Genomic DNA, 15,220 nt, shown 5'->3' with positions numbered 1-15,220 from the left:
AAATATGTACAGTTGACATACAACACAAATACAAAGCTCACTTGTGTGTTAATTATATATATATATATATATATATATATATATATATATATATAAATCTAATAGCCAAAGCTTATGGCTTCATTTTTCTCATCTATAATTTTTTTTTTTTTTTTTTTTTTTTTTTATACCCCACTTGACAGACAATGTATAAATCTGGCGCTCACTTATGTGTTAATTACATGAAAAATACTATCGTAATTTTTTTTTTTTTTAACTGATTCTAACAGTTAATTTATTTTTGTTCAATTTTGATACCTCAGGGGTCAAATCTTGACCTAATTTTTTTGCTAAAGTGGGATTTTTACTTTTCAACCTAGTTCTAACATTTTGATATTTGGATTCCTTGTCCTTTCCTGATTCTAATATATATGCATTTATATAACTTTGACTTTCATCCCCATGGTTATTGGTCGCCAAATGTTAGTGACCTCTCATATGACCTCAAAATATCTGAAGTCATATCTTCTGAATGGTTGTTTGGATTGACCTTTAAATTTCAGAAAGGTGTTCAGGACCCTAAAATTACTTATAAACAAAATTTCTGCAAAATTGGAGATGATTTTTTTTTTCCCTCAGAGAATAAACCAAATTTCTGCAAAATCAGAAAGATGATTTTTTGTTTCTTATTTATCTCACAGAAAATGCCCCAGAGGGAGATGGGTGAGAAGGGAGAGAGGGGGAGGGAGGGAGAGTGAGAGTGAGGGGGAAAGAAAATGAGGGGGAGAGAGAGGTGAGAGGAGGGACAGAGAGGAGAGAGGGGGAGAGACAGGAGAGAAGGGGAGAAAGAGAATGGAGAGAGGGGGGAGAGAAAGGAGAGAGAGAAGAGATGGGGAAAAGAGGGAGAGAAATGAGAGGGGAAGAGAGAGGGGAAGAGAAAGTAGAAGAGGGGAGAGAGGAGAGGGGGAGAGAGAGGAGAGGGGAAGAAAGAGGAGTAGGAAGAGAGGAAAGGGAAAAGTGAGGGGGGAAGTGAGAAAGGGGAGGGAGAGGCAAGGGGGAGTGAGAGGAGAGGGGGCTTAGAGAGTAAGAGTAGAGGGAGTGAGAGAGAGAAAAAATAAAGGGGGTTGAGAGAAAGGGGAGGGAGAGGGAGGGAGAGAGAGAGAGTGGGAGGGGGAGAGAGAGAGGGGGAGGGGGAGAGAGAAGAGGGGGGAGAAGAGAGAGGGAGAGAGAGAAGAGAGAGGGAGAGAGAGAAGAGAGAGGGAGAGAGAGAAGAGAGAGGGAGAGAGAGAAGAGAGAGGGGGAGAGAGAAGAGAGAGGGGGAGAGAGAAGAGAGGGGAGAGAGAAGAGTGGGGAGAAAGAGGGAGAGGAAGGGAGAGAGACAGAAGGAAAGAGGTGAGAATGAGGAGAGGGGGTGAAAGAGAAGATAGGAAATAGGTATTGTGAGAAGAGATATAATGACTGAAAATGAACAATATTTTTGGCTGGAATGAAAATATATGGAAGACTCACTTGGAATTTTTCATCCCATTTCACTAGCTCTAGTAATTTCTTTTTTCTAACTTCTGTTAGGTCATCAATCACTTTGACCCGCTCCACGAAATAATCATCTGCAAAAGAGAAAATGCAAATGAGATACACACATTTTTTCTTTTTTTAATTAATCTGTTGTCCTTGTTATTCCTTGGCAGAGTTATGATGCCCTGGGAATTCAGCCAGAACTCCAGGTTCAGCAAACAATTCATTCGAGTTTTAGCTGACTGGCAACCCACAGTCTCATAGTGGCAGGCAACAGTCCTTGGACCCTCAGATAGATTTTTCTGACAACCTACCACATCCCACAACTTACTTTTTCTTTTTTATTGCTAATGATCTCCTCACAAATGTACACTTGTTTTGGTTTTCCCTTATTCTACAACCATACACACTGGATGGGTTTTGACAATGGGCAGCTTTGCTCCATCTTATAAGACCACCACACTGCAAGCATTAAACTTTGCCAAATGTCTACTTTTCACACTCTCTATCTCACACACACTGCCCAGACACCGAAGCGAAAGGAAGTGCTGCGTTGTGAGCGTGCCCATCTAGCGGTTTCGTCGCCAATAACGAAGGAAACCTGTTGTTATTGTGCGGGATGGATACGCTATACTACTCGTTGTGACCGGTAAAAGTTTTTCCCATTCCTGAATTGTTGTGCTGTGAATTCTTTGTTGCTGCAAACTATGTGCCATGCCTGATAACGGACGAACAAAAAGCCCATTGCGTCCAGGTTTGTCAGGAACTGCTTGATCGTTCAGAAGATGAAAACTTCTTGTCCAGGATCATAACAGGTGATGAATCGTGGGTTTATGGTTTTGACATTGAAACGAAGGTCCAATCGTCCAAGTGGATGAGTGAAACATCCCCCAGACCCAAAAAAGCTCGCCAAGTTTGATCCGAGGTCAAGGTGATGCTGAAAGTTTTCTTCAATACTTAGGGTGTTGTTCACCACAAGTACCTCCCTCAAGGCTCCACAGTGAACCTGACTTACTACAGTGAAGTTCTGAAACATCTGAGGGACGCCATCCATCGCAAAAGGCCAGAAATGTCAAGGAGTGGCGACTGGTTTTTCCATCATGACAACGTTCCAGCCCATTCAGCCCTCAGAACTCATGAGTTTTTGGCCAAACACTTGATCACTGTTCTTCCCCACCCCCCCTACTCACCTGACCTTGCTCCTTGTGATTTTTTCTTGTTCCCCAAACTCAAAAGACCCTTGAAAGGAAGAAGATTTGAGACGATTCCTGAGATTAAGGCAAATGCGACGAAGGAGCTGAAGGACATTACAAAAGAAGTGTACAAGGACTGTTTCAACAAGTGGAAACACCATTGGGATAAGTGCGTGCATTGGGAGGAGATTACTTTGAAGGGGATCCAGATTTGTAACTTCTAAATAAAATACATTTTGCTTTATGACGTCAGTCCGTGTATCTTTTGAACATACCTCGAAGAAATAATGACGAACCCTCAAGATTGGATTTGATATTCACATCAGAACTCGAAATTGTGGATAAAATCAAATACAAGACACCAACTGGAAAAAGTGATCACATACTACTAGAACTAGAATTAAATGAAGAAACAAATATAGAAATAAACGAAAAACACAGAAAAGGAAGACTAATGTATAGCAAAACAGATTTTGGTAAACTTAGAAAATTCTTTCAAGAAACAAATTGGGAAACTTTAATAATGAAGAAACAAAGGTGGAAGAGAAATGGACAATTTGGATGGAAATCTGTAATGAAGAAGTGGATAAGTATGTACCTAGACAAAAAAAGAAAAGGATATACAACCACTCCTCGTTTAACGACGACGATTGGGACCAGCGTCGCCGTCGTTAACCGAAAGTGTATACATATACGTACATGTACTGTATGTACAATGTCCAGCAATACATGTATCTTTATTTTCGTGTATTTTCCCTCTTTTATACAGTACATTAAAGCTTTATTTACTGTTTTGATAGTACAGAAAGCCCTCACATAACGCGGTGGTTAGGTTCCTGAAATTACCGTGTATGACCAAATCGCGTATGCTGACATTCCATATTAAATACTGGGGTATTTTTTTTAGTTTCGACCATGGGCGCAATATAGCAATAGAAAATTAATTACTAATTTTGTAAATTAAAATGTATCAACGTAATATGCAATTTTGTGGGCGGAAATGAAAAAAAAAAAAAATACCTTGCTACAAGCAAATATGCTTATAAACGAAGTCGGTAGCATAGGATCAGGGCGCCATCTTGTCGTCTGTCAATTGACGGCCTCGGTACTTCCGATAGTACCTCGCCAGGTACATTTTCTTGAAGGAATGTTATGGAGCAGAGATACATGCATTCCTTCAAGCTGCATAAACTTTGTATACCCCGCAAGCTGAGAGAGTGGTTGAAAAGCCCGCCAATGTCTCTCACGACAACGACAATGAGGATGAGCTGGATGACATTTAATTTGCAGGTAATGTTTTTTTAAACACAGGTTAGGTTAGTTTAGTTTAGGTTAGGTTAGACGAATTTATCATCCTTTCATTTCTTCGACGTCGGCATCTATCATAACAAACAAGGCGTACCATTCGTCCGACACGACTTTGTTACTTACGAAATCTGTTTTTGTTTTTTTTCCGCTCACAAAATTGCATATTACGTTGATACATTATAATTTACAAAATTAATAATTAATTTTCTATTGCTATATTGCGCCCATGGTTGAAACAAAAAATTTACCAATACCGGTATATACTGTACCCCAGGTAGTTTTTGCAGCTTGCAGGATGGTAATGTAGACCTAAGCTTCAGAACACTTTACCTCACAGCTAATATCCACCGTACAAATTCATTTATAACATCATGCAAATTTGCCTCACCCAACTTATCGTACACGACGTCGTAACTTCGGGAGATTTATGTTAAACGAATATTGGTCTGTCATAAAGCCCGTCGTTACTCCGCGTTGTCGTTAACCGAGTAGGTCGTTAAACGAGGAGTGGTTGTACATAAAATCCTGGTACAACAAAAAGTGCAGAGAGGTAGGTGACAAAAGAGATAAAGCCTGGAAAAGATGGAAAAAAGAAAAAAAAAAATCTGAGAAATGGAAAATACACAACAAACTAAGAAATATGTAAAAATACGTAGAGAAGAAAACAGACATTATGAAAAGGACATAATAGACAAATGTAAAGATCAGCCCAAATTATTTTATAGATATGTAAATGGCAAACTAACAAAATAAACAGGAAATAGTTAAATTATGTCAAGGTAACAGAGAATACACAGAAGATATAGAAATGGCAGATATTATGAACAAACATTTCAAATCTGTATTCACCAAAGAAAAAGAAAATCTATAAAACTGTGATCAAAGAAATGAAGTAAGATTTCTTCCCATGAAGGAATTAAGTATTACTCTGAATGAAATAAGGAATCAAATATTAGAGCTTGATGTTAACAAATCACATGGCCAGGATGGAGTTGCAAACTGGATACTAAAGGAATGTATTGACGAACTAACAGGAAAAATAAACAAAATAGTTGAATGCTCACTCAAAGAGGGAAAATTACCAGGAGACTGGAAAAATGCCAATATATAATGGAGGAAACAAGGAAGACCCAACAAATTATAGACCGGTGTCCCTAATGAGTACATACATACATATACCAAGGCTTTTTCCCCCTTACAAGGGAGGTAGCCAAAAAGGAAAAGGCATAAAATCGTTCCCACCCATTCCATCCCTGAATACACTCCACACCCCTCCACCCTTCCTCTTATCTTAGCACCTCCTGGATGACGGGTCATCCCTGCACCTTGTCCACTGCCCTGGGTCAGAAGCAGTGTTGCAAGACACATCACATCCACAGCAAGGGCGCTTCATTAAATTGGCGACCCCCTATGCATATATTCACATAAATATTTGTTCCTAAGTTTTTTATATGTTTGCCATTTGGATGTTCCCCCCCCCCATTTTTTCCAGGCCTTGTCTCTCTAGTCTCTAGCCTCACTACACCTTTTGTTGAACCAACACTTTATGTAAATCCCTTTTAGTTTCATTTTTGGTACATATTTGTTAATTCCTTCCTTGTACTTTTCTTTGGATATGTTCCATTTGTCTTCCATCTTTGTTTTCTCTTTAGAGAATTTATCCCAGTTTGTATTTTGGAATTTTTTTCTTAGTTTAACAAAATCAGTTTTGTTGTACATTATTCTTCCTTCTCTGTGTTTGTCATTCCTGTCTACATTGTTCTGTTCTTTTAATTCAAACTCTATTAGTATATGGTCACTCTTTCCAATTGGTATTTTATACTCCATTTTGTTCACAACATCCGGTTCATAAGTTAATATTAGTCTAGTTTCGACGGTTCCTCATTGTTTCTATATCTAGTATTTTCCTTAACCCATTGTGTTAGGGTGTATTTGATGGTCATATCCAGTAGAATATTGCTCCCAAGTTCATCTCCCCCTTTAACTATCATTTCTTCCCAGATTATGTCTTTTGCATTAAAATCGCCCAAGATTACTATGTTTCCACCCTCTCTTAGTAACTCGTTTAGCACAATTATTGTGCCTTTCAATAATTTGGAATGTTCGCTGTCCGACCACACGTGATTTTGATGGTACATACACTGCTACAAATTTTCTGCTTTTCATCTTTTTGTTAGCAATTTTGATCATAATTCTACATTGCCTTGGCCTTCAATAATCTTTGTCACATTTAGTCCCTTTTTGGCCAATATCATGACACCTCCCTGCTTTTCTGTTCTATTTTTCCCTCAGTGGTTGTATAGATCATGTCCCACTATGCTTGTTGATAGAGATCCTTTCAATTTTGTCTCTACTATTCCCATGATGTCAGGTTTTTGTTTCTAGATAGTCATTTAGTTCAGTGATTCCAGAGATCATGCCATAGATATTTGTGTATGCCAATTTTAGTTTCTTATTTTCTTTCTTTTTTGGTTTAAGTTTCCATTTTTTTTATCACCATTTTTTCAGTCAAGTCCAGCACTCTCCAAAAAAAACCTCGTTTTTTTCTGTCTCTGTTCTCTTCTCATTTCTATCATTGGCTTCAATTCTGAGAGCTTTGTCTTTCTCTTTTTCCTTATCACTCATTTCCTTTTGTATCCATATATGTTTGAATTTCTCACTGTTTGCCAGTTTAACTGCTTTCGATAATATTTAGGTTCTTAGTTTTATTTTCAGAGGTCTGTTTTTTTTTCTTTTGAATATTTGCCTATTCTATGGATTTAATTGATTTCTTTATCGAAATTTTGCCGTTCATTCCGTATTTTTTTCAGAATCTCCTTAGTTATTTCCTTCTCCTCCTTTTCTCTCTGGTATCTATACATATTGTGTTTTTCCTGGATACCATGGACCACAACGCACTTACCTTTGTCAACTGTATCTCTCACCCAATTTTCCTTTTCTTTACTTTCATAACTGTTTTTGTGTTTTCCTCCACCTACTTTTGTACTATTTCTCTAAAACATATGTTTTGATTTTCCTGTTCTTGTTTCCATTTTTTTTTTTTCAATGAGGTCTGTTTCTTTGATTGACTCTTCCACCTTTCCAGTCACTACTTGTAATTGGTCTTTGACCTCCTTTTTCAGTTCATCAGTGTGTGTGTGTGTGTGTGTGTGTGTGTGTGTGTGTGTGTGTGTGTGTGTGTGTGTGTGTGTGTGTGTATTTACCTTTACCTAGTTGTATTATACGGGAAGGGAGCTATGCTCGTGGTGACCCGTCTTTGTATCTCTCAGCATTAAGTTTTTTCTTAAAATCTTGAATAATGTTTGCACACACTGTTTCTTTGTGTGCAAGTGTGTGTGTGTGTTTGTGTCATTATGACATTTGGAAATAAACTCCCCTACTGGGATTCAAACCCTCGCCTGAACGTCTTATAAAAAGCAAGCCGCTTAGGCGAGGGTTCGAATCCCAGTAGAAGAGTTTATTTCCATATATATATATATAAATAATGTATGTATATATATTTTAAAACCAAATAAAATCCCTACATAACCAAGTACCCCAATGCCCGAGTAAAATATTCTAAAGACAGAAGAGACATAATACCCCAACCACATTCATATCAACATCTAGCACTACAATACCAATGCTACAAAGACCTACCAACAAACACCACACACTCCAGGTGCAGTCACTCAACAGATGACCAGGAACATGTCCCTCTTCAATACCCACATAATTTAGACAATGTTCTCTGAGTGATTCATGGGCTAACTTGGTGGCTGTAGCCAGATATTAACCCCTTCCATACGGTGCCGCACACGTAGGCGTCATGGACTTAGATCTCAGTGGCAGCAGCCAATGCCAGCCGTACGACGTGTCGTAATAATATTCGCATCATAAAATATAGTCACCGCTTATATCGATCGTTCTCTCTTCACCCGTGAATTTTGATAACCATAGAAAATGCGATTACAAAAGAATTAGAAAGAATGTCATTATGGAGGGGCGACTACAATAAATATAATCAAGACGCCGATATGGCAGCCTCGCGAATACACTCGCTCCCCATGACGCCTACTTGTGCGGCCCCGTATGGAAGGGGTTAAGGAGTTGCATGTCTCCTACATTACATAAATCAAAGATGTAGACTGACTGATGTTATCTTGAAAAACAATCCTGTGCAGTATGACAAAACTTACCATTTTCATCATATATCTCCACCAAGAAATTATTGTCAAGGGCTTGGGAAATAAGGGTTTGAAGATAAATTTCGAAGCTTGGCATCTGTGCCAAAAGCTCTTCAGGAATTCTGAAACAAGACAAAAGCAAAAAAAAATTAATTTCAATTGTGAATCGGAAAAAAAAAAAAAAAAATATATATATATATATATATATATATATAAATATATATATAGATATATATATCATCATCATTATCAGTAGGAGTAATACAAACCCAACCATTTCACTGGTCATACAACAGCATTAAAGCTAACACTACATCATCCTACAAAAAATAACAAATTAAGCTTGATTCAGGGAAGTAACCTTCCTCTGTCTGTCTGTCTGTCTCTCTCTCATGCTTCTCTGGTTGCAGCATCCACAAAATGAGACCTAGTGTTCTGTAATGACCTTTTGTGCTCAAAACGGCACTTGAGCATGGTACATTTAACCTAACCATTAATACAAGTACAGGTGTTTATCCTTGGAAATTTTTTTTACATCCTCCATCACCAATTAATTTACTGATACATCCTCCATCACCAATAAATTTACTGATACAGCGACAGAAACACACCTATGAATAAAACAAAGACAAAAGTGTGGGAGACAGAGTGGAGACGAGAGAGAGGAGATAGAGAGAGAAAGAGGAAGGGGAAGAGGAAGGGGATGAGGAAGAGAAAAGAGAGGGTAGAGAGAGGGGAGGGCGAGGAGATAGGGAGGGGGAGAAAGAGAGGGTGTGGGGGGAAGAGAGGAGGAGAGAGACCAAACACCAAATGCCTCCAGACATTAACCCCAAAAGAAAAATCCTTCCCATGAGAAACAAGAAACACACTTGCACAACATGTATGTCACCATCCAGCATTGAAATAGTACCAACAAAGAATAAGCCTGGCCACAGAAACAATCTGCCCCAGATGTATAATTACAGTTATTTTATCATAAGTAGGATGTTATTTTGCCCCCTTTTTGGGTTGTAGTGTTGTCTCCTGAAAAGGAGTGTCTTATAGTATAAGAGATGGTGGGTTGGGGTTGGAGTGGGGAGATTTTGTTGGCTGAGCTCTGATATTGTTTCTTTGGTAATGTTTACTGATAGGGGATAAGTGAAGGGCATATGGTTATTGACCAATGTAGGGAAATTTTGGCTGCAGTGACTTGGTGAGGAGTATGGAGTGATAGAGATGAGATACTTGGGCAGATGAAGACTGTGGTACCTCTTCATTTGGTCTGGGTAGGGGAAGGGGGCAGATAGGTATATGGTACAACATTTTAAGTAGGGAGATGTGTGTGTTCCTGGCTGTATTTCTAGTCAACAAATAAATTTAGGTTTATATTGCTGGAGAAACATATTTTCCCAGTTTGGGACGAGTCCTCATCTGTTCCACTGTATATTGGAGTTCATTATTGTTTTGTCTTGTGTGATGTGGTGGTTGTTTTGGTTGTGCTCCTTTGTAGACTGAAATTATCTATTTGTCGTAGCAAGTAGGAGTTTTTCAGTGTGCTTGGGTACTGTTTCTGAGAGATGGGGTCTTGGGTTAAGTAAGTTATAACTTTTAATATACTCATTCTTTTCAGTTACATCAGGTCCCCCACCTGATGTAACTGAAAAGAATGAGATTTCAGGGAGATTTTAGCTGGTACTTTAAATTTTGAGGCTGCATGGGCTTCTGTGGGTGTTGTGGATAGGGGATTTGTACTTAAGTTATTTGTAGGATGGATGCTTGCTGGCTGAGTGGGTTAGAGCATATCTACTTGCGGCAGAGATCAAGGTGACAGCAGTCTGAACCCTGCTGCCAGCAAATTGGACCAAGGACATGGATAGTTGAATTCCATGCTTCAAAGTCCTAAAGGGCACTGTCCTAATCTCCTGATAGGGGTAGTTTGCAATGTCAAGACAAATCATTTGGTTAGAATTTTTGGAGTTTACTAGTATAGTATGGTTGAAGTACCAATTACATCTTTTATAGTTTCTCCTGAAGAGTTTAATTTTTTCTTGGAGTGGAAGGGTTGTAGGTTTTGGGGTATATAAAGTTTGTAGTGGGCTGGAGTGAGTGGGAATTTGGTCAGGTTCTTGTACTCTTTCCTTGGGGTGGGTGTGGGGAGGTGATGAATGGGTTTGCGAGTGAGGGTTTTGGTGGACTGCAGGAGGCAGTGGGTTGTTTTTGAAGTTCTTGTACTTTACAGAGATTAAGAGTGAGGGGTTGTGTTGTGGGTTCTGTTGACACTGGTGAGGAGGTTCTTGTACCATATGGGTGGTCTCTCTTGGTGTGGCTGTTTGCTACCTGATGGACTGTAGTGCTTCCACAAAAGTGACTCCTGGTCTGATCATCCTGGGTTGTACTCATCTTACGATTTCTCTGAAACTAACGCATTTTGAGTCTCCACAACAGACTTCCTTTTCAAATTGGTATACTGCACAGTTTGAGGAAGCAGGATGATCTTGGTTGCATTTTACACATTTGTCTAGTTTTAAGCATGGGATACTATGTGGAGGGGATGAGAAATGTATACATAGAACATTTAAGCATAGACATTGGTGTCTAGCGAGTCCAGTGCTTGCAGCTGAAGCAGCTGCATGGGATAGTATTTTTCTGCTTCATATCTTAAGTAATCTACAGTCAGGTTGGTTGTAAGTTCAGGTTGATTGAATGTCAGTCTTGGAGTGTTATTCTTTATATTCTTTTTATAGTTTTCTGTATTTATAGTTTTATAGTTTATAGTTTTATAGTTTTTATAGTTTTATAGTTTTTATAGTTTTATAGTTTTCTCTGTAGAAGTTTATTACTTTTGTTTTACTATTTTTTCTTTATTTCTTTTGCGAGGTATTGTAGTGGTGGAATGTGCACTACTGCCACACTAATACTAAATGTTATATATTGTATCGATTGAATTGGGATGTCTGCCAAGTTTCTATTGTTAGGACCAATTAATCCATTGTTGCCTCAAGTTTCACTAGAGGAGAACTCGCAGCCCTACAATGGCTGGCAACAATCTTTCCAATCTCCAATGGATCTTTCTAGAAAGAAACTTTGGGCTGGTCCATGTTGTATCGGTGTGGGCCTGTTTCCATGTCACCTGCCAAAAGTTGCACAGACAGGAGAGCAGTTGCAGGTTGTCAGTTCTCCATGTGTGAAAAAGTGTCACAGGGCTAAAGTTGATAGAAAGAGATCTTGGGTTCAATCTGGAGACAAGTGTCAGGCCCTCAGAGCTGCAACTCTTGGTGGAAGTGTGGGGGTTGACAGGTTCTAAAAATGGGCAACATCTTGCATGCAGGACCACCACCACTTGCCCCCCACCACCATGTACCATGGCAGGAGAACATCTGGATGTTAGTTGGAAGAATGGAATTATTGTTTTTAGGAGAAGATTTTGACTGACTGGTTGTACTGTCTCATCCACTGTCTCACTCTCGCCATCGACTCTTGCAAGGGAGTCCACCCTGGGGCACCATGTGGAGGTGGCAAAGCAACAGTTGGTTTTCCTTGAGCCTGCACTCAAACCCTGCTTCAACCTCTTTCCTCTCTCTTCTTTGGCAAGACCTTGAAATAGGATTTACTGCAGGTCAGACTGCATGATAGCTCAGTAGATACCATGTTGAACTCATGAGCAGTGGTTGCGAGTTTGATTCCTAGAACCTGTTGCATGCTTCTTGCACTGGTTCCCAGCCCTGGCCAGCAGGGAGGTGACCTAAACATTGGTCTAAAAAAACAGCAGCTTAACCCACCTGGGGTTTCTCACTTCCCACTCTGTGGGAGTGGGTTGGTGAGTTTTGAGCAGGTTGGGCAAACCTCACCCTTAAGGGGTTTAAAATTTGGAAAGGAAGTTTGTCTATTATATGAAAATATGGCGAGTAGATTGGGGTACTTGTGTTGGTTCTTCTACATACATACATATACCAAAGGCTTTTTCCCCCTTACATGGGGGGGGGTAGCCAAAAAGAAAAAGGCATAGAAATCACTCCCACCCATTTCATTTCCCATAAATTCCACTCCCCTCCACCCTCCCTCCTATCTTGGCACTTCCTGGATGACGGGTCATCCCTGCATCCTGTCCACTGCCCTGGGTCAAAAGCAGTGTCGCAAGACACAGCACATCCACAGCAAGGCCGCTTCATAAATTTGGTGACACCCCCTCCCTGTCCCCTCATGCAGGAAAGGAGAGGATGGAGAGAAAATTTCTTTTAGGAGGAAGGAGAGAAAGGAGGAGGTAGTTCCAGTAGGATGAACTCCCTAAGTTCTGTTGTGTGGATCTGAGAATGAGACATGTTGAATGCTGGCAGTGGGGCATTCCCCACTTATTTCTTGCTGGAAATGCAGACATCACATGTCACCCAGCAAAAAGACACCAATCTGAAGTGGAAGGAAAATTGAACGAGCCACATATGGATTTCAATTTTCAAAGGGGGGGGTGGTAGGGACAGATGGTGGGAAAAACTTCTATGGTACTATGTGAATTATGATGGATAAAGAAGAGTTGAAAGTAAGGTGTGACAGTGCGAATAGCCAGGTCCAGCTGCTAAGGCGTAAGGTGGAATGTATTGTTTCTGTGAGATAAATATGCATAAACTACTTTTCAATCAGAGCAGAACCCATACATGTGGATGTGAATGGGAGCTGAATAGAGGATAAGTGTGAAACAGGCAGGCACAGATATCCATCAAAAACATGAAGGGGCGTGAAAAATTTGGGTGGTGTGGGAACTCCTGGTATCATTATTATTATAATAATAAACATATATATAATGGAGAGTTGATGGTGATGTGTCTTGAAAGAGTTGAAGATAGCAAATAGTGTTTAGGAAGAAAGTCAAGCATAAATACACATGGTAGAGGGTGGTGGATGGAAGGGTGGTAGAAAGAGCATTAATGAACTATATAGTGGTAAATAGGGGTATAGTAGGATGAGTTAAGGATGTACATGTTCTAAGGGGAGACAGTGGGGGAATATCAGATCATTTTTTGGTGGAAGGTAAGTTGAGAGTGGAGGACAGATGGAGAAAGAGGGAAAGGACAAAAGGTATGGAGGTGCTTAGAGTGAACTGCTTAAATGAGAAAGAAAAGGATGAGTACAAGAAGCACAGAGAGGAGTGAAGGAAGAATGTGGATGTTTCAAGGAGGGGAAGAAATAGAAGGAAGGGTAGTGAGTGGTGGGATGAGGAAGCAAAGAAGATTGTAGAAGAGAAGAAGCAAGCTTTCACAAATTGGTTACAAAATAGGACAGGGGAATCATACAAGAAGTAAAGAAAGAGAGCGAGAGGACAAGTAAAGTACAAGATAATGAAGGCAAAGTGGAGAGCAGATGTGAAATGGGGTAAGAGTATAAGAGTATGACAAAACTTTGAAAGTAATAAAAAGATGTTTTGGAAAGAAATTACGAGAGGAAGAGGAAGCAAATAAAGTAGAGAAGAAAAGGTAAAAGGTGCAGATGGAGAGATCAAAAAGGAAGAAAAGGCAGTAAGAGGAAGATGGGCAGAATATTTTAGGGAGTTGCTGAGTGTGAGGGAGAGGGAGGGACAGGTAGTTGCAGTGGGAATAGGAAGTGCTAAGAAAATGACTGTGATGAGTGAGGAAAATGGAGAAGTAAGGAAAGATGAAGTGAAAGCAGTTGTTAAGATGATAAGAGCAGGTAAGGTACCTAGGTTGGATGGATGTCATGCAAAGTGTCTATATATATATATATATTTTGCAGTAATTCACAAGGCACACGTGAAAATAATATGCAGAAAAAACCACTGGGAAATAAGAAGCTTAGTCCGAACGTTTTCGTCTATTTAAGACATTATCAAGGAATACACAGTTACAGAGACAAAGGTGGATATATATACATAAAGTAAAAGACAAGCTAGGAACATGGGAAGTACACACAAGATGCTTCACAATCAGGTAGAGCCGATGTTTACATATACGGACGTTTGGTCCATGACGTTACGTCACCCCCGCTTAGTAGCACTTGGAGAAGTTCTTACAATTTTATCAATTGTAAGAACGAGTAATCATCCTATTGACTGGGATAATTCGAATGTAATAATTTCTTGTAGATCCTTATTAGAAAGAAACATCATCGAATCCAGTCATATTAAACAAACCTTTGACCATAATATCAATTTAAGTTTAAGATTATTTAAACTTGATGATTTTGTTATTGATAAAATTGTAAGAACTTCTCCAAGTGCTACTAAGCGGGGGTGACGTAACGTCATGGACCAAACGTCCGTATATGTAAACATCGGCTCTACCTGATTGTGAAGCATCTTGTGTGTACTTCCCATGTTCCTAGCTTGTCTTTTACTTTATGTATATATATCCACCTTTGTCTCTGTAACTGTGTATTCCTTGATAATGTCTTAAATAGACGAAAACATTCGGACTAAGCTTCTTATTTCCCAGTGGTTTTTTCTGCATATATATATATATATATAATATATATATATATATATATATATATATATATATATATAATATATATATGTATATGTATATATATATATATATATATATATATATAAATATATATAAAAAGGAGGTACAGTATGGTGGACTGGCTGGTGAGGTTATTTAATGTTTGTTTAAGAGAGGGTAGAGTGCTGGAGGACTGGAGTGCCTGTATGGTTCCACTTAAAGCAAAAAGGGGACAGGTGTGAGTGTAGTAATTTCAGTGAGTTGGGAGACAGCGTTGATGAAAGAGTATTGGGATGGTTTGGACACATGAAAAGAACAAGTGAAGAAAAATTAGTAAAAGAGCTGTGGAAGGCAGAAGTGGAAGGAGTGAATATGAGGGGGTGACCTAGGATGAGAGGGATGGATGGGGTAAAATGGGCACTGGGAAAGAGGGGAATGTCTGTTGAGGAAGGACAGGAGAGGACAGAAGATTGGAGTGAATGGAGAATGGTTGTATATGGATGATGCTATGATGCATGAGGTGAAATGGGTGGGGAATGAGGGAATATGTGTGAGAAATAATTTCATCCAGCCTGAAGGGATTTCTCCCTGTCTTCTCCTTTTCTACATGTGGGGATGGAGAGGGGGG

At 39.4% G+C, this 15,220-nt stretch overlaps 1 protein-coding gene across 8 annotated transcripts in view; it reads right to left on the bottom strand.

Annotated features, from left to right (window-relative positions):
- Positions 1–15,220, bottom strand: part of LOC143026594 (uncharacterized) — a 130,124-nt gene that overhangs the window by 17,905 nt on the left and 96,999 nt on the right. For all 8 annotated transcript variants that reach the window (XM_076187251.1, XM_076187245.1, XM_076187250.1 and 5 more), the window contains 2 exons: positions 8,174–8,283; positions 1,489–1,586 (listed from right to left, as the gene is read on the bottom strand). In XM_076187251.1, coding sequence (XP_076043366.1) covers positions 1,489–1,586; positions 8,174–8,283 — 208 coding nt within the window. The remainder of the gene's footprint in view (positions 1–1,488; positions 1,587–8,173; positions 8,284–15,220) is intronic.

Source organism: Oratosquilla oratoria, chromosome 6, assembly GCF_046742065.1.
Source record: "Oratosquilla oratoria isolate Oo_2021 chromosome 6, ASM4674206v1, whole genome shotgun sequence".
In the NCBI taxonomy this organism is placed as follows: Eukaryota; Metazoa; Arthropoda; class Malacostraca; order Stomatopoda; family Squillidae; genus Oratosquilla; species Oratosquilla oratoria.
Note: the sequence above shows the minus strand (reverse complement) of the source record. Positions and strands in the feature narration are given on the sequence as shown.